The 27,146-nt window shown below is 39.3% G+C and overlaps 1 protein-coding gene across 2 annotated transcripts in view; it reads left to right on the top strand.

Annotated features, from left to right (window-relative positions):
- The window catches only part of negr1 (neuronal growth regulator 1), a 126,460-nt gene that overhangs the window by 20,469 nt on the left and 78,845 nt on the right, over nucleotides 1–27,146 (top strand). For both annotated transcript variants that reach the window (XM_061077894.1, XM_061077893.1), the window contains exon 2: nucleotides 17,183–17,421. In XM_061077894.1, coding sequence (XP_060933877.1) covers nucleotides 17,183–17,421 — 239 coding nt within the window. The remainder of the gene's footprint in view (nucleotides 1–17,182; nucleotides 17,422–27,146) is intronic.

Below are 27,146 nucleotides of genomic sequence, written 5' to 3'. Positions count from 1 at the left end.
TCTGCTAAATTAGAATATTCTCAGATAACCTGCTGATTGCAATTTTGGTTGATTGCTTTCTGGAGGAGCTGCAACAGCTACTTTCAATCTCATGGGCCAGTAGGATTACTGCCCATAATTCAGCACTTTCTATTGTTTTCACTGTCAGGCTCCCCTACAAGTGATGGCCCAACCAGGGCAGATGTGCCCACAGCAATCTTAATGAGTTGGAGTGTTTCATCACTGGCTTGAATTTACATTGCAAGAAAAATACATGTTTATATGAAATACAGATCTTAAGATAATTTCCGCCATGCTCTCACCTCATCAGGCATCCTGGCTATAACCTATGCTAACTCTAAACTGTATTGATACACATGGTGCAGTATTATGAGCCAATAATGTTTTATTGCTTACTGGTTTGCCTTAGGGTTATCTTTCTCATTTCTGGGATACTTACTGTGGGATATATCACAAGTGTAAAAGATGCATCTCTCATGGAAAGTTTTATAATAATATTTAAAAAATGTACAACAAGCAGGGGGCAGCACTGCTGCTTCACAGCTTCACAGTTTGAGACTCTGTTCGGGGTCTTTCTGTGTGGAGAAGCATGTCTGTGTGTTTTCTCAAGGTACTTCCTTTTCTGAAGACATTCAGGTTGAGTTTAGAGACTCTAAATTGATTATAGATGTGAATGTCAGTGTGAATTTTTGTTTCTGTATGTCGGCCTGTGAAACGCTGCCGGGGTCTACCCCACCTCTCGGCCTATGTCAGCTGGGATTGGCTCCAGCCCCCCACATCACAGCCTTTAAAGGATATACATTGTGGATAATGGATGGATGGATGGATAAAAAAAGGAGTGATGATTGAACATATTTGTATTTGATTTAACAGCGACTCTTTTGAGAGAAATGTTTAGATTTGTATGTGTACTACCATGGTTGGCCACTGGAGAAAATTGGCTGCAAGCTGACAGGCTGTACCATATTGAGCTCTCATTAAAACACAGTGAATGTTTAGTTAACTACAAAGCTGTAATTGAGAAACACTGGCCGATTGGTTTATGTTTACCACAACTCACTGTAACTGCAGCTCCAATTAATCACATTCTACGAAAATATTTGCTACCAGTGATGTTGCCTGATTGTTCTTAAAAATGTAATTTAAAAGTTTAAATGAACTCAACCTCACAGTGCATATTATATGCTGTAGTTCTGCCGTAAAGTGTTTATTGTGTGTGCTTAGTGAGCTGGGTCAGAAACCTACGATTCTGCAATCAATACGTGGATGTTTTAAAGATGAGCAGGCTATTTTTGGAAAGTACATATTGGTGTGGGATGAGCTGCTTTGTAAAAATGAGAAATGAAGAATAAAAACACTGTGTGTTGGCCAGACATCATACAGATCTGTTATCATATATGTCCTGCTCCGTACCAACAGTGTCCATGGTCTTTGCACCTCTAGACACTGTCACCGGAAAGACATCTGTGCTGTTAAGTACTTGGCTCATTCACAACGTAATCAAACCCCCGGATGATGGAAGCAAAAAAGGAAAGAGAGCACTGCTCAGCCATGCTATGCTAAGCTGTGTTTAAAAATAGATTCCATTAAGCCCCGATTTTCACGCTGTTGATATGATTTGCCTCCAAATGTACAGGGCGAGTGCTTGCAAGAACTACTGCTAAATATTTTCTCCAATGAAGGACACTAGCTGGATGGCCTTCAGGCTATGAAGACACACTCTCTCCCTGATATTTATAGTAGAATGAATCATGCACAGTAGTTGGATCATGATTTAGCATTTATGTTGTGAGAATTATATTTATAAATTATGGAATAAATGCCTCCCATCCATCTCAAGGTGTCCAAGGCTCGAATTAAGAACAGCAAAGCATGCTCTCCCATAAAATAGAAAACATGTCAATGGAAAAACCCATTACATTTGCCCTCAGGCACTTTCCAATTTAACACGCTTCCCTTTAATGGAGTTATTCAGTAAACCTTGCGGCCATCTTCAACTAATTGCATGTTTCATAAACTGATAAGGAAAAATCACACAGATTACAGGCTGCAGCCCATACGTCTTATTTAGATTCCCGCACTTCTATAACCATCCAATTTAGGAGCTTAGCTTACTTTACTTCTTATCAGCCATTTTACCCTCAGCTGAAATTAATCTGTAAACTTGGGAGGGCTAGATTTGGTGTATAAAACCCACTTCAGTGCTGTGATCCCAGTCATATGCATGATGAACAGCAATAAGCCTGAATCACAAAATCAGTTTAGTGTTACACTGTCAGTGTTTGATGAGGTGAGTTTGTTATGTCTTTTGCACAATCATCAGTCCATCCCTTCAAACCATGCAGAGTGCAAGTGGTGTGTGTTTGTGTGCATGTTCATTTGCCATTGGCTCATTTGAATGTGTGCTTTGTCAGTAATGAGCAGCCAGAGCTGGTGAGGCATAATAATACCCAAGCAAGGGATGAGATGGATTCTCTGCTGGGTGTTTCTCTTTCTACCATTATTATTCTGGTTTCCAAGATGCCAAAGTCCCGGATGCTGCAGCAATTTACATGGAATTAATGAACCTGTTCGCTTAGACATGCATTCTCTTGCTATTTCCCAGTACTACTGGCAAACTTGCGAGAATAATCAGGCTCAAATCCGTCATTTAATAGGCTTTAAATAACAACATTGTGGTGATTAATATGTTTTTCTGCAAATCTGGTTCTGCTTTTGGAGCTGGGCCATTGCCCCTGAACATATTTCAGTTACATATTGCAGTTGATTGGATATGGAGAGCAAGAGGAGACATTTCTCCAGGATTTTTGATTGGTTTTGTCATTAAGGGGATTAAGGGGAAGAATAACAACTGATTAGGACTCTGGAAGGTTATTGAATTAACACAAATTTTGATATGTGTGCTGCTCTGTTGCTTTTTTGTGTTATAAGTTGGAAGATTATTGTCAATAATGCAAAACTTATTCTTTAATTTGGTTTCTTACTCATTGCCAATTATGTTTTTTTTCTCAGTCCAGACAGTTGTACTGGTTCCCAGAACGTTTCCAGACAATAAGAACAATTTCGTGTTCAGCACAACAGTACCCTCATTTAGCTCCAACTAATTATGCTTAACAAGGCCATTTCATAACAGGCAACTATTACAAAAACGACAATGGAGGTTTTGGGTAATGGACATGCCCTCATGCAAAATGCAATTATGCGATTAAGACTGATGAAACTTCCTGTCAAGCAATTGCCACTATCACTGTCTCTCGAACACCAGACTTAAAGCCCTTACCTTATTTTTAAAGTGAACTTTTCTTTACAATGGATGCAGAAAGATTTAGTGGATAATTTAAAATAAACCAACACATCCTTTTTGACTGTTATTGCATTAACCTGCAGCTTCATTTGGTTTGTGTGTAAGGATTCAGAACAAACCAGGATGTTTAGTCAGATTTTGGATAATTGGTTAATTTGATTAAGTGTATGCATGGAAAGCGGTGTAATGTATTATGCTGCTATAAAACTATAGAAGGCTGTGTTGCTTGTGCTAGTGTTGTAAACTGCAGCCACGGGACAATCCATTAATGATCACTCATGTTAATAATCTGTTAATTATCGCTTCTGCGAAAACACCAAACCGAGGTAATATGGTGCGTTATCACCGCGTCGCAAAATAATCCATACCGCCACAGCACTACTACTATACTGTCAACATTCTTCCACCAGGGTTGTTATATGTTAGAAAATGGTGAATAGCCTCCCTGAGACAGAAAAGGCAACTCAAATTGTATTTGTGTCGTCTTGTCAAATCAAGAAAAATAACCTAAATGGAGAGCGACGCCTGGGAGCTTGCTCAGGCAGTCAACTCGAGCTGCTCTGTTCCAGTCATGTGACATACATCATTTGACATACCTCACTCGCCACAATCATGTTTAATACACACGCACCTTGTCAGGTGGTCTGTTTAAGCAGAGAGAAATTCCAATCATTCTCCTTGCTTGCCCCACTGCTGCGTAAGTATTTCTGCCAGTTGCTTCAGCCCCACCACCACCCCACTTGAGGCCCCACTGGTATAATTGATGAAGAGGAGGAACAAATCTGAACAATTGTTGGATTTTGATGGAAAGTTTCAGATTCTTGGTGTACATGGAGCACAGTTACCCACCTCTGCTTTTCAAAGTTAATTTAAAGTAAACCTGGAGAAAAAGAGAGGAACTTAAAAAGTGTAATTCTGTAACTCTATTCATCATTTATCTCAAATTGTTTGGTCCAGCTCCCTGGCACGTACCGGCTAGAGCTTTGGATTGTTTAGCTGCCTCCCTTAAACTGTATACCAGTGTTGACACTCCTGGAGGAATTGGATTGTTTTTCACCCTGCTGACCACTACTCCTCTGAGTTAAGTGCAGCAGGCTCGGAGTCGAGGTAGAGAGAGGTAAATAAGTGCCTCTCCAACCCATGTTGTGCCCCCTGTTGGCTGTCATCAGGAAGTAATGTTTCGACCCTTGGTTTGCTGACTCTTTTCTGACTTACTCCTTTCACCGTGTCCACACACACACACACACACACACACACACACACACACACACACACACACACACACACACACACACACACACACACACACACACACACACACTCTGGAGGTATATTGATATCTTTAATTGCTATCATCGTATTTTACTCTTACTGATGACTTCTTATGGATACCTCACAGTGATTATAGCAATCTCAGAGTGGATAGAGTATTTGCTCTAATAATAAAATGACTTACTCAAATCACTGTTATGAATCAGAGGGCCTGTTCGGGGGACGGACCTTAAGCTGAGTGTAATCCTTGCCAAATGAACTGGCGATTAGATTAACTAAGGACTTTTTGGTCCCTGCCAACACACAGGCTCTGCATTTTAAGCAGAGGAGCATTCATTGAATTTCCGTATTCATCCAGCCTTCTGTCGCCTCCTCCCATACACAGGCTTCCATGCATGCATATGTACACACAAAGAAAAATATGATTGCCACTTTCTTGACACATTTCAGGATTCACAACACTTCTTTTGAATAATATATTGAAAAGTTCAACACAATGCAGTACCCTGGCCTGGCTTTAAGAAATCTGCTGAATTCTGTTATGATAATTAGCAGACTTTCGCTACAGGCTTCGGGCATTCCCTCAAACACCTTCTCTATTCTACACAGTTGTGATATTAGTAGGGATTCTGGATGAACATTTCCTGCTATTTTCTGGTAAAAGGTGGATGTTGAAACTGTTCTTGCTGTTCAACCCAGTTCTTTCTCCCAATCTCTAAATTCAGAGGGGGGAATGGTGCGTGTACTGCATGTGTGAAACACTGCGAGGCAGATAGAAAAGGGACTGTCCCTAAAGTAAGGACGTAAGCACAAATAGGCCATGCAGAATGTGACTATGCCCAAAGGGGCCTCTCCTCTACTCGATGTATTTATTCCAATATTTGCAGATGTCTGAAACCAGTTAAGTGCTGTGGCAATTGCTTATTTCCCTTTGTCAGAATGATGAATGGGGTTTCACCTATCGGACTGTGCAGGGGTTCCAATGTCCTGTGACAATGAAGGATTGTCCATTTGTGCCATGGACAGAACACATCAAAAGAGGGAGGATAAAGCCCTGCAGGAAAGCAATAACCAACACCCCCTTGTTACTGTCATTGTTTATGACAGACACTCGGAAGCATGGCATTTTCCATGTCATGTGCATAAATTGAAGATGAGAATAACACCACCTAACATAAGAACTGATAAGCACACGCATGTTTTATCATCAACATTTAGTTATTGTGAGTTATGTAAACAGGTTGTGTAGCAAATAACTGATACATATATGAATTTAAAACCTCAGTGTTGTAATCAAAAGCATTTTAGAAGCTAAGGCAGATTGTTTTGTAATTGTTCTGACGAAACATAGCATCAAAGCATCTAATATAGAATTTTTTTCCAAAAACTCGGATTTAACTGGAAGTTTTCAGACTGTTAAATATTTCCTTCCTTTCCTGAAGTCATATGAACAGTATAAATAGATTTTTTTGCCAGTATTATCTTATTTGGCATTCAAATGACGACAAATGTTGGCGTTTGTGTGTGTTTTAAAAAGACTTGTTAAGATGCCAGAGCTGGCTTGATGGCTTCACCAGTGGACGTAGTGATTTCTGGAAAACTGCTCACCCACCATGATCCACTATGATGTACATTGACACACTATTCAGTAGTCACATCAACTTTACTCTGATAGGTCTTTCCCTCCATTTGGTGCCAGATTCATCAAACAACTTTCACCAACTGTGAAGTGTAGCCACAGAAGGGGGCAGCACTGACAGTACATCATATTGGCATTGTCACTTATTTTTTAATTTAGCAGGAATTTAAAAGAAATGTCTGGCTATATTTGACGTCACTGTTATCCAAAAATTATTCTGCGGTCTATGCACATCTTCAAATTGGAGATCAGGTGAAAACTGTGTGTTGATTTGAGCTTTTTGGATTAGTGTAAAAAATGTAAAGATTTCCAGACAGCATGTCAGTGGAATTACTTACAGACACCTGTGGATGAAGGGATAAAATAGATCAATCCATAATTTGTTCCAGCTGTCCTGCCTTGACTGTAAGAAAGATGCTTTCAGGACAAGGTTGAACAATTCAGCTTTTGATTACTTTTGTGGAGTGAGAAGCAGATAAGGGAAAATAGTGTAAGTGAGGAAGATGTGCTTGTACAAATGATCCATACATAGAGTTTGCTTGTATAGAGATACCCTTATTAACTGTTGAGAATTAAATAATATGTTTATTGAACATTTTTGAGTGAAAACGGTGAGATAATTAATTGTATTGACATGTAAATTAAACAAAAGTTTTCCCTCGACACCTAAAGAGTCCTCAGGCTCTAGACATTATATGAACATGATTGTTTAAAGTTGGTCAGATTTAACTTGGCGTTTAAGCTCTGATATCGAGCACAGTAAACTCATCTGTAAACCCTCATGATCCCAGGCCGGCAGGCGGTGAGGGACTCTACCCCACATTCAGTTTTGACCTATCCCTCTGACTCCACTTCCCTTTGTCTCCCAGGCACACTGCCAAGCCTGACCTGTCACTTTGGCGGTGGTATGGGTAAACTGTTCGGAAGCAGAATAGCCAAACCAGACGCACACAAGGATAAAAGGAATCACCTCACACACACACTTCAAAGCACAAACAAACAAGGTAGAAGAGGGCACCGGAATAAGTATCGTTCCGTCTAGAAAAAACAATGAGACATTAGAGATCAGTGTTTCCCATTAATTACCTAGATTGTGGCAGCCCACCATCGTCTAATTTGTCCCACCACAGTTTTTCTTTTTAAACTTTTCTTAATAAAAAAAAACACTTTAATTTTATGTTTTTTGCCATTGCTTTATTTGAGAATTCCTGAATCTTCGAAACATTCATCAAATCTCAGATAGAATCAAATTCTGTGGGAGAAACTGGAGATTTTTAGTTTTTTCTCTTATTTTTTCTTTGAAGTCTCCGCTGTTACTTGTCGTAGTAGTCATCTCGTTGTCACCTTAATAAATCATAATACCCTTAAAAGCAGCTGCATGTTGACCCACTTTTTATGCCAAAAGCTACAGTTGTCATCTGTAATTGATGGAAATGTCTTCAGCTGTCATCATGAATTGAGGACAATAATGGGTCTGTACACCGTTACTATATGTTCCCATGTGTGTCTTCTAAGTGATAAATGTGCAAGCTAGAGAGTGACGACTGAGAAACAGGAGCGAGAGGGAAAGGTTGAGGGAGAGAACGGGGGATTAGGATGACCTGGACACAGATGGCTGTGGGAGGCAGATGTCCCTGCTAGGCTGTTCAGCACAGTCACTGCCAGCTCCGAAACGGTAACACAAGTACGCAGAGCAAATAGGCTACCGCAGAACGGGTGGCTAGATTCGGGAAAGCAGATGCTAAAAGATGCGTTCCATGCTAGCAAATGTCACCAGAACCAGTGCAGAAAAACTGCAAGAAATACATGAAAACTGCAACAAACAATCACAAAAACAGAGCGGATGCAGTGGCTAAATGTTAATATTTGTCAGGATTACACTATAGACATTCTTGCATTATGGTGTTTTACATGACCATACATAAAAGCAGAAAATAGAAAAATTATATATCATTAAAATGTTACCAAAATTGTATCTATTTGTTATTTATGATAATTTTCTACACAAAGATCATCTAACAAATAACTGTAAAAAAAAATGCTTCCGATTTCAGAAGAAGCCTCGATGAATGGCCCCATCCATGATGGAGTAATTGGTTTTCTTGTATACTGTTTTTTTACCACACATTATAACACATAAAATGAACTGAAGCATAATTAAAAGGTTCCCAAGGCCCAGGCATTGTTACAGCACCCTGAACTCTGTACTTGTGGGGGTTTGTCCATCAGCCACTGTTTGCATCAGTTTAATGTCTGGGTCTTTAATACACAGCAGAAATGCCATTATTTCCCATATTTGTATTCTCCTCTCCTTCCCATCTTGCATGTAATCCCAGCTCCCTGCTTTCCATAGGAGAGGAATTACACAGACATGTATTCACAGTGAATGTCAAATGCCAGTCATTCATTAGAAGCTCACAATTGGTGCATTTATTAGACATTGCAAAAACGTGCAGCTGTAAATGCCTCTCATTGTTTATGTGAACAGCAGCAACGTTTCAAGGATGACGCCAAAGTGCCCATTTTTTTTTTAACAACTTACTTGCAAAGTAGTTGCAAAATTGTCAGTCCCTCTTTGTGCTGGAGCCACAGGGAGGAGGCAGTGTGCGGTGTTGAGTTATCGGTTTTGAAGGACAGGGTAATTTGATTTGGGAGATTCATTGTCGGTGATATCTGCATCCACAAGCAATTACAATCACCTAGCAGGTACCTTAATGGACAAAGCAGTGCATTTTATTTAGTTTGTCTGTAGCCTTCGATCATATTAGTGATATACTGACCAAATTCTCAAGCTCTCTGTCTGGAGTCTTTAAAGGCATAACCAGGCAGGATTTGTCGTTTGCTAGCGTTGGGAGAGGGAGAGGGAGAGGGAGAGGGAGAGGGACAGGCACAGGTACAGGGAGAGGAAGACGGAGAGGGACAGGGACAGGGAGAGGGAGAGGAAGACGGAGAGGGAGACATTGATGTAATCTGGTACATTTTAAGCTGTTCAGTGACTTTTTGTAGAACACAACCCTCTAATGGCTGCAGACTACATAATCACTGCCCAAAAGTTCTACCTCAACTAATGGGACAAATGGGATTCTAACCAATCAATTATGGTTTTAATGAGGAACTTCTTTAGTTACTTTAACACAAACAGTCCCTCCGTGCCCGTGACCTTGTAACACACATTCAGAGCGCTGCATTTTAACCCCTACCTGACCCTAGCAGAACAAGAGAAAATACAGACAAAGACCTGGGTCTTGGCAGGTAAACACACCGCCTTCCACTTCTACTGGGTGATAAGTGATCGTTGAAAGGAATAACTTTTGTATGAGTAATAACACGGTTTTTGAGAATTCTGCCCAGTATAATTGCAAAGCTTTGAAAAAACACAAGGTTAAAGTACAGTTAGAGCATGGGTATTTTTTTATTTCAACAGCTCTCCTCTGCATTTAAGGATTGTCAGCCTCTGCAAAAGAGAAGTCTAACATCACTGAAAGATGGATGATCTTATAGAACATTGTTGAAGGCCATCAATACTCATTCCTTGCTCATCTGCTTGGATATTGAGTACATATAATGGATCACATCGCCTTGCTCACCCTCACCTGGAAGCAGAATTACTGTGGGTCAGATTACTTTTTAAACGTTTGATGAAGTGTATTGTGCTGCTCACGAAGGCAAACTGTGCCTGCTTTTCACCAGGAGAAAACTAAAAGAGCTGACGTGACTTGAAATGTGTCTTTGGCCTGCAGCTTGCTTCAGTTTCATGAAAGAAATACAGACCCATTCATCTCCTGAGTGTTTATCACTCTGAATCAATGCTGCTGGAAGTTGAAATGAGAACTCTTGACCAATAAATCTGTTTGGGGGGGTGCTCCTGTCTTTAGTTTGGATCTTTTTTGAACTACCTTAATGTAGAAGTGGTTCAGTTGGGACTATTTCTTTTTCCATCTTGGCGCGATTTTTGGAATAGGAATAAACAAAACTGGTATCAGTCCAGCCCTAAATTAACTCTAGTGTTCTAGAATGAACTAAGTTGTTGGTTTGTGGTGGGAGTGTGATTTCACCTTGATCCCACCCATCTACCTTGTGTACTATGTAAGTTTGAGTTAAGCATTTTCCTTCGGACAGTTGGACTGCGTCAGAGTAAGTTAACTTCAGCAGCTTACATAGAAGTAGTCATAGCAACTAGCTGGAGAATGGGCCAAGGTTTAATTTGTACTACTAGCTAGGATGAATTAGGTGCCCTTTTGCTGTATTTACTTTCTTGCTTCTGATCCCATGCCACGTAATGCACTAGTTGTTTGGGTAATTAGCTGTGAATTCACCATGCCCTGGCATTTAGTTAGTATGTTGGGTACGTGCCGTTCTGGCTCATTAATCAAATTGCTGCTAGAAAGAAACCAATCATGAGCTTCACCCGCTGCTCTTGACTACTTCATCCAGCTTAGTTATAATATAAAATCTGTCTGAAACAACATAAAACTAGTACAAAAAGCCTGGTGGAAAGTCAGATACTCAATGTTTCACTGTTTTATTAAGATTACTTGTAGGTGCCTGCAGAGCCATGTGTATTATGCCTGTACTCTCAGCTTGTTACACACACAGATGGTCTGTTTGTGCACGTTCACTTCATGCATGGAGAGATCATTTTTTTTCATGCAGAGAGGTGTCCTTTCTTAATACAAATCCACCTTTTCAATAAAAAATCCATCAAGGAGCTTGTAAGCACACCCGGTTTAGTTGGCGATGGAACTCTGATTGGTTAGTTGCATGCTACAGCCAAACTACACAAATTATTAATTAAGATAAATAAGTACAACCCCTTTGAACCATGCGCCTGTTGCACAAAACTTGCAAAAGTGGCTTTGGACATCCCTAAAATACGTCTCCTTCATGAACTAATGGCCATGCACTTTGATTGTTAAAAAGCAGCGCTTAGTCTCTCATCCTGGCAGGTGCTTATAGTAGTTTATGTTTCATAATAGAGAAGCCGTAAAAATATATCTAACAAATGTTCTCAGAATGAACAATAAAGGCTGAGTTAAGTTGTAATGGAAAATTTAAAAAAAAGAAGCAAAATAAACAAATCCTCCAACAGAAGAATTGGTTTGTTTTAATTCCTTTAAGGAAGTGTGGCGTTTAGGTGTGAGAGTCCACCATGGACTGTAGCTTTCTTAACAAAGTGATTTTTACTCAATGGGGCTAAATTTCTGCTCCATTGTTGTGTTCAGTTAAGTGCTATCTGACAGTCATATTGAAGAACTGTAGAGTATGCCTTAGGAAATAGCTTCCCAGTCAATACCCTATTTGTTTAAGAGATAATGGCTCAGTAGACTGCTTAAATGTGTGTGATCATGCTTCTCCTACCTTTTTCTGGATGTGACATTTAACAGTATCTGGGTGTGTAGTCGACTCTTGATGTGAGAGTAACACCAACAGCACGTTCACATGTTTATCAGGAGGAATTGTCGGAAGTAGTAAGACCTCGCCCATTATACTTCAGTAATTGCTACTCTCTCGACTCAGAATTTTAGCACTTAACCTTCATTCAACCACTAACTTCTTAGTTGCATTCAATTTTATTTGGTTGAAGTTGAATTCACTCAGTCAATGTCATGCATTTGTTCCAGTGAGAAGATTAGTGATGACGTCAAATAAGCAGCTTTTGAAATTGTGCATATGTGAGGGACAGAAAAGAGAATCTAAAGAGCAAACATAGCCGGTCCACTGCTCACACATGAGCCATAACTTGGTCCTAGTTACATATGTTGGACTGCTCTGACTCCGCTGCTTCCCGCATGTGAAACAAGTCAAAACCATTCAACCAGAGCCGTGTGTGCCCAGTAACATTTGTTTGCACAGGCAGGGTGGAGGGAAAGTGCACCTTAAGGGGACCCAAAGCTGGAGGGGACAAGGTGATGCTGTACAGGGTTTGTTGTCGTAAGTACTGTGGTAACAAGAGATGGTTGGCATTGATTTTATTTGGAGTCAGAGGTCTGACAATCTTTGCTGCTTCCTCACTCGAAGACTCCATCTCACTGTCAATTCCGATAAAATACTGCAATGAAAAAAATCACAGTAGATAAACCTCAAAGTCTCCTCACTTGAAGAGAGATTTAGAATTTTCTAATGGCTTTGAGAGGGTTTTTATACCGTTCTGTGTCTGTGTTGTTAGGTGTTGGTTTCAGCATTGGGTCTGTGTGGATTATAGTTAGCAGGCTTCAGATGTGTCCCACTGGCCACAGTTGACAGGATTATTTTAGGGATTAAGAGCCTTGTGCTCTGTACCTTGGTTGCACATCACAACAGTGTGTCCTCATTCTCCCTCAATCGCTGCAACAACTCAGCACCACACCCCTGAAATACCCAACCTGCAGCAATAAACCCACACCTACGCTCACAGAAAAAGACTCCACTACAAAGAGAAAATATAATGGATTGATTGGGCATGTGTGGAAAACTGTATCCTCAAATTATAAATATTAATAATGTGCATGTTGTTATTATATGAATAGAAAATGTACATAATTTACCATTTGTTAAGAATCCTAAATAGAGTATATATTCAGTTTGGTTATAAATAAAAACTTAAAAGCAGCAACTCCTCACAATTAAGAAGTAACGTAAGCATAACGTTTGCAGTCTTGATTGTGAACTATTTGACTTCACAGCAGAAAGAACCCTCACACCATGTCTGTGCATCAACATCCAGTCTGTTAGTGTGAAATGCATTTTCTCATTTAAAGATTCGTTCACAGCTGAGCTCTGTTGAAGACCGTGAGTTGTAAAGGTTGTAATACATACACTGCAGGTACAGTCCTCACGGCATCTCTCTCTTTCACATGTGAAGCGGATAAAATGGAATTAAACTGTCCCTGACTTCATAATTTAAGGGTTCTGCTCATGCATTTTTATGGCTGTATCACACGCTCTCATTATGCTCTTGAAAACACTTCTTTTATTCAAGCGGGTTAAGTGGCTGCCGCTATTAGCAGAAACACAAAAGCATTGTCTTTAAAAGCAGATGTTCCACTACAGTGATGCAGTGCACCACTGATATTGTGACTGGCTTCAGTTTAACACGGACTGATGAGTGAAATATGCCAGGTGGTCTCCTCATTGTTCAAAGTTTCATTTGCACTTCAGTGATTAAGTGTCATTCAAACTGTCTGTAGTGATGCATACTTGACAGTTTTGATAGATTTGTGTTGTTGAGTGTTTGTCATTTTGAATGGTCCAAAGTGATCATACGTTTGAGACAAGATGTGATTGAAATCAGATTTCTCTTTTACCTTTCTTGTTACAACAATAAGAGGCACCTTGTGGTATTCTTTCTCTTTGGCAATTTCGATGCCACATCCTTCAGAGGACTGTAGAAACGGAAGGCATCCCTTACCGTCATTGTTAGCTACTTTGAGCACTCACTGCAGCCCAGTAACTCGAATAACTTGCTCATTAGCTTTGTCACTTGCACGGAATCGAAATCCTGGAATAGGTTGAACTGAGAAAGATCCCGCCTTTGCAATTTTAGTTATAAATAGTACGTATATATATATATATTTGTTTGTAAGCAATTTCAACAGAAATAATGGCATTAGTAGATTAATTGAGTCTTTGATCAAGACAAAACAAATTAGCAAATGTTTCACTGATTTCCTTACTCAATATTTTAAAATCTATTATTACAGTAAATTAAATATTTGAGAGTTTTAACAGAACAAAACACAATTGATTACAGTGATGCCACTTGATAGTCAAGTGTAATTTGATGAACTTTTTAATTGATATTTTAAAGACTTAACTATTAATCAGTTTTCGGCTGTTTACACCTCAAGGTTATATGTAATTAATAATCATTTGTTTAAATGTAGAGATGAAAAAGGGAGGGTCTTATTCAACAAATAGCTTTTTATAAAAACGGACCAAAAAGAGGACATCTGATCTGCTGTTTGCTTTGGAGAAAATATGTAGGTTGTGATGCATGACGTTGACCTGTTTCTTTTTTATAGAGTTAGGACAAACAACAGATAGAAGTCAGCTTACATGGGGTCTGAACGGCTTAAGGTTTAAACATCATGTGCGGTTGTTATATAACTGTAACATAACAACATATCTCTAAGTATATACATTTTTTTCCCTGCCAAATGTAGAGAACAAAGGGCTGAATGTTGTGACCTGCTCGACTGTGAGACACTGAAATAATTAGATCAGAGAAGATGTGTTGAGTTGGTGCCAGGAAGAATATTTGCAGTTGCGGAACCCAGAAAGCAGTGATAAAGCTAATCTGGGTCAGAATGATGCCCAGTGTTAATTATGGCATCTGATCAAAGAGCTTGAATGGGTTTGACTAAATGGATTGCAATCTGCTTTTCTTACCAGCTGCCACACTGCAATTAATGGTTTGTCATCATTCTCCATTCATGTGAGGTGCTCGAAACACCAGCTTATCACTTCCTTTTTTTGAAAATTGTGCGTAATCACTGGGGTTTGAATGAACTCTTGTTATTTGTGAGCCAAAATCTTAAAACAAAAAAAAGCTTGTAATGAATCTGGTACCTCACAGCCACTTGTCAGAAGCAGGGATAAATAAAAGTATCAATTAGAACCTGTTTAAGGTCTCTAAGAGTGTGGAGCAATTACCTGAGCTTTGTATGAACAGTTTTTATCCTGGTGGGATACTGGAGAGAAGGGACCTGATTAAAGCAAAGGCCATTCTAGATGTTTAGTGCTGTTATGAGTGTGGGAACGAACAATAGAAATGTGGCAGCAGACAGTATGATCTGGCAGGCAACTCCACTTTGCTTTTGTTTTAATTTAATACACACCTCTGCCTGGTAAAGACAATCAGCTTAAGAATTTATTATAAAAGAGATTTTGGTTTACCTGACTCATAGATGGAGTGCTTGGATCAGTTTGAAAACTCGAAACCAGACTTGACACCAAAGTGTATCAAGAGATTAGTTAAATCTATTGTGGATGTACTCTCAGGAAGATTTAGGCAACTAACAATCACTTCAATTTCATCTCAATACTGTTTACTATACAATACTGAGTCTGCTCTCCATTAAATTGTATAATATTAACTTTCAGTGACTTGGTCTCACAGCTGCATAAACCCATTTCAGACACTCGCCAGACTTGTGATGATCAGTACCCATGCACTTCTTATTCGAGAGCAGCAAAGAAAGCAAACAACACCTGAGAGAGTGTGCCAATGTAAAGTCGGCCTGTTGTGACACATGGCTCTGTGAGGAGGTTTATAAATAAAGGCATCTGTATGGCTCCATGGTGTGAGATTACAAAGACAGTGAGATAACAATAATCATCTCAGGAGCGAGATTGCAAAGACACTCAGCGGTGATAAGCAAACTGCAAAAACAGTGAAAGAACATCATGCACCGGTTCAAGATCAAGATGAAGGAAAATGTCAAGAGTCTGAGTAAAGATCCAGGCAGGCCAAAGTGTCCTTACAGCCATACTTCTGGTGCTTTGCTAAAGTGCTACTTCAGCCCATATTTACCCTTGGAAGGTTGCTTCTAAAAGTTTGTAGCTTCCTTCTTCACAGATAACAGCAGTATGAGCAGTTGAATAAACTAATAATCAACAGACTGCAGAGATGCTACATGTTTGTTTGAGACTTTCTGGAACCCTATCACAACTGAAGTACATTGTAAGTGCTGTGTATTCAGACTCAATGTAATCTGAAGGATAAATTTAACAGACTCTTTTAATCCTACGTGGGTCAAATGTTTGATCCTGAAAGGACCAGTTTTGGTGACAAAACAGAGAAATCAATAGCAACTGCAATGCTAAACATGTGTGTATGGTTACATTGCTTTGCAAGGCTATAATGAAAACAAATTCAGCAAGTTGTGGACAAGTTGTTCACATCAGTGATTGTGTGGGGCACTTGGTTGCATTAATGTTAAGGCCTCAAACTGGCCCACTCAGCGTTTCCACAGAAGTGCTAAATCATTAGTCGCTGAAGGCCTGTGAAGGCAGGTAGCTGTAACATTTTAAAGCTCAAACTCAAAGGCAGAAAAATGTATTCAAAATGTACTTATTTTTCCAAGCCAGTGTTTTACATACTGTAGCTTATAGTCGTGCAGTTTCAAAATACCGGGAGCTAAATCTGCCCTTTAATACTCTAGATTTACCAATGTTTAGAAATAAAGACAAGTAACCAGGAATGCTGTGGCTCAGGTCATCAATGAGCTAACTAACTGACAGCTCTATGTGGACTTTCCAAAGCACCAAGACAGTGTTTGCCACTTATTTGTCATAATTCCTCAATGGCAGTACATTCTCCCAGGGAGACCGGCCTGGACTGGTCCATTGTCCTCAACCAGCTTTCCTGACAGACACTTTCTTGGCATTGAGGGTAAAGAGCTTTGTGGTTAGTGCCAAACTGATTTCCTCGGTGGCTCTACTTCTGGTGCTGGCTGTCTGCATGGCATGTCGGCCACAGTTTCAGAGCCAACTTGATTGCCTCTTTTCCTGCTCATTATTACAGTATTTGTCACAGAATATGACATGATTTTTTTAATCCGAACACTGCTGGAATGATGAGCCGAACAACTGGGGACCATAGCCTCATCATACACAATTTATTGACCGTTCGTGATCACATGGAAAAGCTTTTTGTAGATACAAATGGGTAAATGTGAGGTACAAAGAAAATAAAAACTGTTTTACCATGTTTTTTCATTAAGTCTGGAGGTACCTATGCTGTGTTTTTCTATTTGCAAATTTGGTTTGATGTATCCAATGTTTTTTCAGAGCATATTTAACTTGAAACTCCACTAACTCCACTGTACGTTCTTAAACTTTGTAATACAACCCAAAGGAGACACACATACACCTGATAGCCACATCACAGTTGCCTTAGATCCAGATACAAACATTTTTAGACTCCACATGAAGTATTATATACAGCCTTTCTCCATATCTAACCAAGGTCTCTCCTGCCATTCTAGGTGCTACCTGTTGGATGGAATCTCTAAAGGAGCCTGGCTGAACCGCTCAAGCATCATATTTGCAGGGAATGACAAGTGGTCTGTGGACCCACGAGTGTCCATCGTGTCCAGTGTGGGCGACAAACATGAGTACAGCCTTCAAATACAGAGAGTGGATGTAACTGACGACGGCCAGTACACATGCTCTATTCAGAGTGAGCGCAACCCACGGCCAAAGCTCCTCAACCTCATTGTAAAAGGTGAGTGTTGCTAATCCTTGCTCTTCCGTACATGCACGTGTTAGTCCTTATGTTCAAGTATAAAATATTAACAGTCAGGACTTACTCCCTTTCCATTAGCGTTTTATGGCTTCCACTTGTGCCTGCATATGATTCATCGGTTGAATATTAAAAGAATAATTACTGCATATTTTTGCGTGTCTTTTGCCCTCCCCTGCTTTTATTTATAACATCTTGTTTGTTAGTCATTACAAGGATCATTTAGCGCAACAAAATGTCCATAACAAATGCGACAGTATTCTTGTGTGGCCCGTGTACCTCATGGTCACAGGTGTTTCTGGCACCATCTGTGCTGTAGAAAAGTCTGCGCTCTCCTTTATTGTGAATAACAACAAAAGCTTGAGACATTTTACCTTGTGAAAAAATAAGGTAAAGTCTCTTCAGCAAAGAAACGCCTTCACTGGAGGTTAAGTGACATCGTAGGGTACTTTTTTGTGCCTGCAGGCTATGAAACATAAAGCAGACGACTGCTGGTTTGCAAGACTGCAGGCAGACTATGCAGCTTTAATCAAGCCTCCCTGGGTTTGGTCAAAGCAGTTTACAAAATAAGATGTGATGCTCAGAACTGTAAGCTGAATTTCTTGTCTCATTGACATGATATATGCACAGTGCTACTACTGCTCTAGTTAACCGGTGTTAAGACTTTGAATTTCTGCCCATAACCTGTAATGAAAGTACGGTTCTCGAGGCGTGGTCCAGTTAAGGACACATTTTGAGTATCTGACAAGGTCACACAGAGCTAATTGACAGGAGTATCCTCAAGGCTCATTTATGCTGCTTTTACATATGAAAAAGATGCATCCATTTCAATCAAAGTAATTGACACAGCCAACATTTATGATGTGGCCTTTATGTTGGCATGGTTTATAAACAATATATGTACTGAAGGACAGAGTATAGTCGAGTGTTTCTGACTACAACAAACTTAGCAGAAGAGGAAGAGGTTGTGATAATGTACCTCACAAGAAAGAGGCAAAAGTGGTCACTTTGTAAACAGTGGCCAGAAGGCTCAATATGTATCCTTAGCTAACGTTGAGCATAATTGAGGTGTTGGCTGTTTGTATGCTGATGTCTCAGACTGTAGGTCAGCAGCCAAACAGGAAATCCGTCTGAGTCAAAACCCATCTTCTAAATGCCATGTTATATTTCTTAAATAGGCTGTTGAGTGTATGGTCCACTCTGAATATGTTCAGGCGGGACTATTAACGTGAATGTTATCAGACAAGCTGTCGATAGAAATGACTGTTACTAAGCTTCTGCTTTTAATATCAGTATTTATTACACAATTGCCTTCATTCATTGTCCACTGTTCTCACTGATGTTGCCTGAAGCAGGAAAGAGATGAATTGTTTTCAAGCCAAACTAAGGTTATGATTAATTTTCAATGGAACATAATGTTGGAATATACACAGTGTCGTATTAATAGAAGAGCTAAGGGTCAGAAGCACTCAGCTGTAGAGGTGTTAGCTGTGATATATGAAATGTGCAAGTAAAAACAGCTCTCCAGCTGGCGTTGCTTACAATGACATATGGAGAGAGCTTAGAAAAAAATGAATGTTTTTGTTGTCTAAGTATACCTGCAGTTTTTTTTACTCATATAAATTGTCTTGGTGCAACTTCACTAGAGCTTATTTAAAAAAAAAAAAAAAAAATAGTCACAACAATTCACAAACAGTGTGGACAGTGTTTTTGTAAACTGTCATCCTTTGAGGGTGCAGATTTCACTTGGGATGAACACAATAGTCAAAACAAACCGTCTCGTGTGTTTGTACCTGTTAAGAAAACACTATCAAATAGCACAACATGAGCAATAACCCAGAAAGCAGTGCGCCCTCAGCTCATTTCGTTATTTGACATTTTCAAAGCTGCTGGCTATCACATGTCAACATCAATCTTCCTGCTCCGTAGTTATACGAGTGAGTGGGTGTATGGCGCTGCTGTGCCTTTCAAACGGTTGTGTCTGTTTACGTGGTTGTCTGTTATAGTGCTGATAACAGTGTAACTCACTTCACTCTCTTTGAAAATGGCCCCAACGTGTAACAAGCCTGTTTCATTATGAGAGAGTCAATGAATAATAAGGTGCTGTATTTGGAGGTGTGCCAGATTATGACATTGAATTATAGTAGCTTGACCAAATATGGATTTCTGGGGTCGGATGCCAATAGAGAGATTGGGGAGTAAAAAAAAAAAATCTTAAACGATACTTTTGAAAAATGTCTGTGATTACTAAATGATGATTACCCTAGTCGAAGTCGAGGCTTGTATATATATAATTTGAATTAAGAACATAACATTTTTTAAGGTAAATTATAAACAAAAATGCATAATTCTGCACTCTGCATTGACTTGACCATACAATGAAAATCACCTGACTGATATTGTTGATACATTTGTTGCTGTTGATACACATAATAAACACAATGCACTAAATGCAATGCTCTATCAGCACTTGCTGATATAGTATGGGGGAAGTCCACAAAACACTCATTCCCTAACTTTTTGTCAGAAAGTCAATTTCAAACATCGAATGCAAAAGGATACGGTTAAGAACAAGGACTTGCATTAAATATTACATGAAACATTTTGCAACTGGGATTTCAGCTTCTTTGCAGCGAGTAAGTGTAAAACAGATTTTAGATTTGATCAAAAAGATTTCTCATATCGGAATCAATGTGTTGTAATGGCTGATACCATGAGTTTAGATATAAGGCGAGAAAGAAGTCAGATTGATTCCATTGAGTTAAATAAAATCCTGAAAAGCCTAAATGGTGAAATTTAGATGTACCTGTGAATCCAGGTGATATAACAAAAAAAACCCTTCTATGTCTCATTCAACAGGACCGGCCATATCCACTTTGCTCCAACTGTCAAAATGTTCACTTGTATGTCCATTAAAACACTGGAACTCTATCCTGTTGCACTTGGCGTACTGGAAGTGAGTTAACTGTGGAGTAGTTGAGTTACACATGACAGTCACTCTGACAGCAGGCAGACCTGCTCCGGCTTGAACAGTCACTTTGCCTCTACCTCAGCGACATATCACAGGTGCACAATGCCTCTAAATATACCTGTGATCAACCATAGTCAGCTGCTTGCCAGCCATTAATAGTCACTGCAGGACTATCGTGTTTTGTAGATGTTGGCTTTCTGAAGAACATTCTGTAATGGGAATCTTACCAGGGGTTTATCGGGTCATGGCAGCTCCTCACCACTGGCCATATGGCCACAATCAAACCAAGGCTAATGTGCCAGCTGTCATCCGTATAATACGCTTTGCACTGCCCAGAATTCCTGATGGATGTGACCTAGTGGCTGAGGTTTGGCAACATTTTGACCCCCACTTACCAATTGTTATTTTACAGTTATCAAATGGAAGATGCTGTTAGTTATCTCCGCCAAGTAGGTTATGTTTTAACCCCTGTCCATTTAGTTTCTTGTTGGTTGCTTTGTTTGTTAGCAGAGAAACACAAACACTCCAGAACAGATTTCCACAAAACTTGGTGGAGGGATGAGACGTGGACCAAGAAAGGGTCCTTTACATTTTGTTGTTAAGTCATATTTCGGGGACTGACATGTGAGAGTGTGTGGTGCAGCTTGATTTGAATTTAAGAATGTCTGAGTGGCATTATTGTTGTCATAAATGTCATACGACAATAATAGGGTAAAATATAGGTTATAGAAGATAGCAGTTCATTTAGTATCTTCAATTACATAACACATTTACAACCATGAAACCAAGGAACAACTGGACAGTGATACAAGAAGTGTCAACAGACAGAGACATGGTCAGCATCTGTTCAGTTGAGATGCCGATTGGACGAAACTGAAAAACCGTCTGACGGAGAAAACGTTTTTTTTAAATGTGCCCTGTACTTGTTACTTTTACTTTTGGATCAGTTGCTTGGTAAAATTTGATATGTGATCTAAATCCGCTACTGCTGAGTCATCAGGCAATTGGGTCTCCAGCCGTTTAACCAGAGCTGTGTATCCGAGTGTGAACTGCAGGCAGGAAGCATGTTGAAAAGCAGATGACTCACTCAGGCTGATGAATGCCCACGGTCATGTTCCTCACAGGGCATTCAAGGTAGTTCAAAATTTTGCTTCATTAAATTGCCAGACGCTATCATTGCATTTCTTTTAATGTTGGACTGCAACATTCGTGTGCTGCCATGGCGAATCCATATAACTTTACACCATCTTGTACGTTTGTTGATTTGCTTTTTAAAACTCTGTGCGTTATGAATCATTACCTGTCACTGTGCCGTAGTTGTGTACACATGCTTAAGCCCACTCATGGAGAACAGGGATTTCTTTACAGATGAAATGTAGCAGGGAAGCAGCTCTGTCATGTTGCTGAGGCTTCTGGGAGCATGCTGTTTTTTCATCTGCAGAGAGGAGAAGGGAAGACTTGCTCATAAAAAAACAACTCTTTAATCTGGGCTTTTCAGTCCAAGCATACAACATTTATTAATGCTGCAACAGGAATGTTACAGTTGAAGTAAAAGGATTTCATGGCACTGGGTTTTTTGGCAGTTTTGCTTTGCAAGACTGGGTACACCATGAGGAGTAACGGAAAATCTGGGGAAGAGGGTATTACTGTGTTTGTATGAAAATATGCAACGGTCTCAACTCATTACAGGTGCATTGAAGGGTCCTTGACCGGCTTATCCACCAAACAATTATGTTTATCTGAGATGCATGTCTCTTCCTGCAATGCTGGGTGATTTTCTTGTATTTGGTCACGTCATTACAGTTTTGGGGTGTGAGCAGAATAAAAGAATGCCAAAAATACAAGAGCTGAAATACAAGTATTTTTCTTTTTTACTGGAGCCTGACAATTTATCAGAGATCCATTTAAAATTGGCCGAAGTGAGCTTTTCACAGACATGGTGGTATCAGCTTTTGTGTTTGCCGAAATGCACTGATATGAAATCTTTTATTTTACAGAATAAGCATTTATCTTCAAATTGTAACTATAGATTTTTCTTTTTCTTTATTTCAATGTATGTGATTCTATTCATTTTTATTCATAATTTAATTAATAATTGAGGTCATGGTTAAACTGTAAAATATCAAGCCTCAATTAAAGTATTTTGTCGTAAGGGTTCGATAACATCCATTATTCACACATTTTTTATATGGGTCGATATATAGGTAGTGGACATTTTTACTTCCCAATATTAGTATCGGCACTGCTCTCCAAAAATCTGGTTGGATGTATTTTCGGTAATGCCATTATTTCTTTAACTTTTGTACATAAATTCCTAAAACTCATTAATGAGCAATCTCTTTTATTAAACTCTTACCTGGCAATCTGAGATACCCATCCATTTTATAGCGTTTTTCATAGAAACACACATGAATCACATGCTGTGGTGAGACGGGGGTGAGATGTGGCTGTTACTGCTCCCTCATCTCTCAAAATCATCTGTGTGACATTTATCCTCCCACAGAGACCTTGTGTCTCCACAGAGACCTTGTGTCACCTTAACAAATTAGACCTCTGCATATGTGCCTCTATCCTCATTGCGTCATTGCCTTTAAACAGAGCCCATGAGAAGTAAGAGAAATGGTGGAATTTAAAACACGGCACTATTGCACCAGTATTACGGCTAAAAAGTCAAATGAAGTAAAGGGCACAGCCTTTATTTTTGCTTTCTGTTCTTGTTCCAAATGCTGATGGTGAAAAATAACTTGTGTATTTTCTCTGCAGTATTGACAAAATGGAGTTCAAGTTATGTTTGAGAAATGGCTAAAGCTAAGTGTTGCTGCAGCATCACACCAGTAAAAGTGTTTATCACAACACACAAGCACAAAAATCTACCAGTGCCCAAATGGGTCTCTCACATAATCTCTGCCAAAAGTACTAATCGTCGGGGTCATCTGGATTTGCTGAATTACTAAAAGGGTGCATGTTTTCCTGCAGGTACATTTGGCACAGGTATCTGCTGAGCAGTTAAACCCGTCCTTTAAACACTCGACTTAACAAGATTAAACTGAACTGGCTCTGCCCTGTGGCTGAACACTGATTATGGAGTAAAGCAGAATACCAGTGACATCAGTGACAACCTGAACCCTGACCATTAGCTGCTGTGGTTACACTGTACGGCTGGACCCCGTCTGCACATCCTCATCCCCACCGTCCATGCGCTGACCTATTTTCAGTCTACCCTGTCCGTTATCTGATGTAGCATTCAGAGGAATGAGAGATTGGTATCAGGACCAAACCGCCCTTTTTACCACATCACATGACTACCCTCCCCCTCAGTCGCCACTCTTTTCCTCCCTCTCTGTTAATTAAGATGGTAGATGTGATAATGTATTAAATATGCACAGCACCTCTCATCTAAGAATATCTTGTCAGAGAGATGAGGGGGGGGGGGGGAAGAGGCAAACTTCCCTTCACCAGTATCTGCTCATATGCGCTTTGCTAATGTGTTTTCGAGCCATCATCACTGAAAACCAAAAACTGTATACCAAGATGTAGAAATCAAAAATTCATTAGGAGGAAATTTAACTGATATATTGTAGTCTGAATCAGTTTTCCTGCTTTCTTCCATCAAAGCACCACCACATGCCACAGAGCGATGCACTACTTCACAGGGGGAACGTTTTCCAAAATATGAGGCATAATCCTGCATGTGATGAAACAGCTTCGGACATTAATATGGATCTGAGCGGCGGATTCACAGTGAGAACTCATCGCCCACGCCCATGTGAGTGAGTCAGTCTGAGGAAGAGTGTTGAAAGTGAAATGAAGGTTTAAACCTCTAGGTTGTCGCTCTTCTCTTTGATGTCAGGACAGAGATAGAGTATAATTACAGGGTATGGAACAAAAAGCCCAGCAAAATGCAGTTTATTCTTAATATGCAGTTATTCCCTCGCCCTCATTAATTGCCGGGTGCCTTTAAAATATATTTCAGTGTGAAAATACAGTCCTATCAAATACGCTTTAACAAGTCAATCAACACCTTCTCCATGACTCTCGTTTACTGGTGTGGATTCCTCAGGAGGATTCGCTGTTTCAATAGTATAACATTCAAGCATAATTGCAGTCTTGCTCTACTTAGCTCTTTATTGGGTTAAAAATAGATTTCACTGTGTGGACATATTGGTCAAACAATTTCCCATGTAAATCGGCATCAAGTGGATTGAACAGTTAAATGTCTGGTTCACTTTATTACATTGAGGACATTTTGTCAGTAGCTGTAGTAAATCACCTTGCGAGGAAAATGTGTACTCTTATTAGCCTGGCAGTTTTCTATAATAGCCTATTAGTGTTATATAAATGAACAATTGAAATCATTGTTACTGCGCAGACATTTAAGCAATATGAGGCCACACGCTCACAGACGACTTTATTTATTTACACAGACGTAGCTTTTTATCTGAGTTTTACGCAGCACTTTCTTCTATTCTTATGTAACACATCTGCAGTTCATGCATTCTAAGTGCTCTTGCAGTGACTGGCCGACCATCCTGGTTGATTTTGATTCACATGTAAGGAGCGTTGGAAGAAGCAATAAACTCTTTCACTCAAACACCATCAGCAATAGCACTCAGCAAAAGTACCACATTCACAAGATCACTGAAGTAAATGTATTATCAGCCATGTGTAATTAAAGTACTAAATGTAGAAGTACGCCTTTCAGATTGTTGAATGATTACATATTATTGTAATATTGCTGCAAACACATTAGCAGTATTCTAATGTTATAGCTGGTTGACGTGGAGCTTATTCTAAACACTATATATACTGTTGCATATGTTTAATAAGTAGCACTGCATCTGGGAGTGTAAACTGATTTAATGATTTGTTTGGAAAGTAATTAGAAAATACAGCCTTTTCACTCAAAAATGTAATTGAATAGAAGTGTTACTAAAGACTGAAATGCTCAACGGAAAAAGGATCTCATCATTTTTTGTCTCCCAGTAATTAGATTGATACACAACTAAGCTGAAACAATATGTTTTGCAGGAAACATAATTTATGTCTGGATTATGTTTAATAAATAGAAAGCACTACATTTCGGCAGCAGGAGGTAGTGTGGGTGCACAGTGGGCATACAAAGCACATGAATGTCACACTGAGAGCAGGGTTCGCATCCACAATCCCATCTGTGGCTTGGTTTAAAGCAATGAAAACACCTTGCAGTTTTTTTCTTATGTAAATAAACTCTCAGTGTCACTTTGTGATTGCAGTCACTGTACATATTGTACAAGATTACTATCTTAAACTATCCTGAAGTAAGAAACCAAATACTTTTTTGAGTGAAATTTTATTGTAATATTGTTTAATTTGTTCGTTTTCAGCCTAAATATGAATATTCATAAGGGGAGATAAAAATAGCACAGTAAGCTTTATAATTGTTGTGTGATATAACTGAAGTTAGTAAAGTAAAGAAGCTGTGACTGCACCAGTGAAGCTGCTACTGTTGGAATAACAATGAATTCACACAAATTATCCATTGATATTGAAGGAAGAGGGTGTGAGAGAATATGAGTGTGTCTAAAGGAACAGATTTGCCATTATGGCCCCTGACATTTAGTTAGCAACTAATCATTGTCACGTGTGTGTGTGTGTGTGTGTGTGTGTGTGTGTGTGTGTGTGTGTGTGTGTGTGTGTGTGTGTGTGTGCGTGTGAGTGAGTGTGCATGTGTTTGCGTGTGTGTGGCTGTGAGTTTGTGAATCTTACATTTTTTTCTGCACTCCATTATGTATGCATATCCAGCCTAATATATGTGAGTCCTCTTACGCACACACCGGTGTGCGAAGGTGGTTGTGTGTGCAGTAATGTGACTCCTCATCACAGAAATAGCTGATATTAGCTATGGTTAATTAAAATGAGTAAGGACAAAGGTCAGACAATCAGCTCTCACGTCTCTTCTCTGGAGAGGGAATAGCTACAACATAGGTGGAGAGTAACTTAGGCATTTTATATCTAGACACTAGATGTTCTTCATTGGTTGAAAGAAAAGCTCAACATAAAGGTTGAATTCATATTCTTACTTTCCCCATTTATTCTGCCTCACTTGCTTTAACCAGCACACCCAAAATTGTCAAAAGTTTTTCTCCTAATCTCATGGAAAGCTTGATTTCTCTCAGCTTGATGATTCTGGACCTACTTCATTCGCAGTGAATAACAAACTTCATGTTTTCTATTCTTTGTGTTTTGAAATGCATGTTTACAATTGTATATCAAAACCAGCCTCAGATTATGGTAATGTGTGTCTTCCAAAGCAGAAAATGTTGACTTACTCAATGAGATTTTTCTTGGATGCTATACCACTTTAATTATCCTTTTCCAAAATATTTTCTACACGTCTGTATTTGTGAAAAGCTCTAGAATAAGGGACTGAACAAATTAACCTCTGATGCTGCTCAAAGTTGCCACATTATTTAGTGAAACATCGTAAGTTGTTCAAGAATGACACACTCAGAAAATCAAAATCTAGATAATAGTGATTATTTATTATTAAAGACTGTGAATAACAGTCTTTAATATTTATGCATCTTAAGGTGTCAGCATGCACTGCTTTCTACTAACAATTTGGATAACTAAATAAATCTTAATGCTGTAAAACCTTAATATTGACACATATGTATTTTCTCTGTATTAGCCTTATATGAAGAGAGAACCAGGTATTGCATCAATTCCCCCCTTTGCCTGTATTAATTTGCTTTTG

The sequence above is a fragment of the Limanda limanda genome, chromosome 9, assembly GCF_963576545.1.
Source record: "Limanda limanda chromosome 9, fLimLim1.1, whole genome shotgun sequence".
NCBI lineage: Eukaryota > Metazoa > Chordata > Actinopteri > Pleuronectiformes > Pleuronectidae > Limanda > Limanda limanda.
Note: the sequence above shows the minus strand (reverse complement) of the source record. Positions and strands in the feature narration are given on the sequence as shown.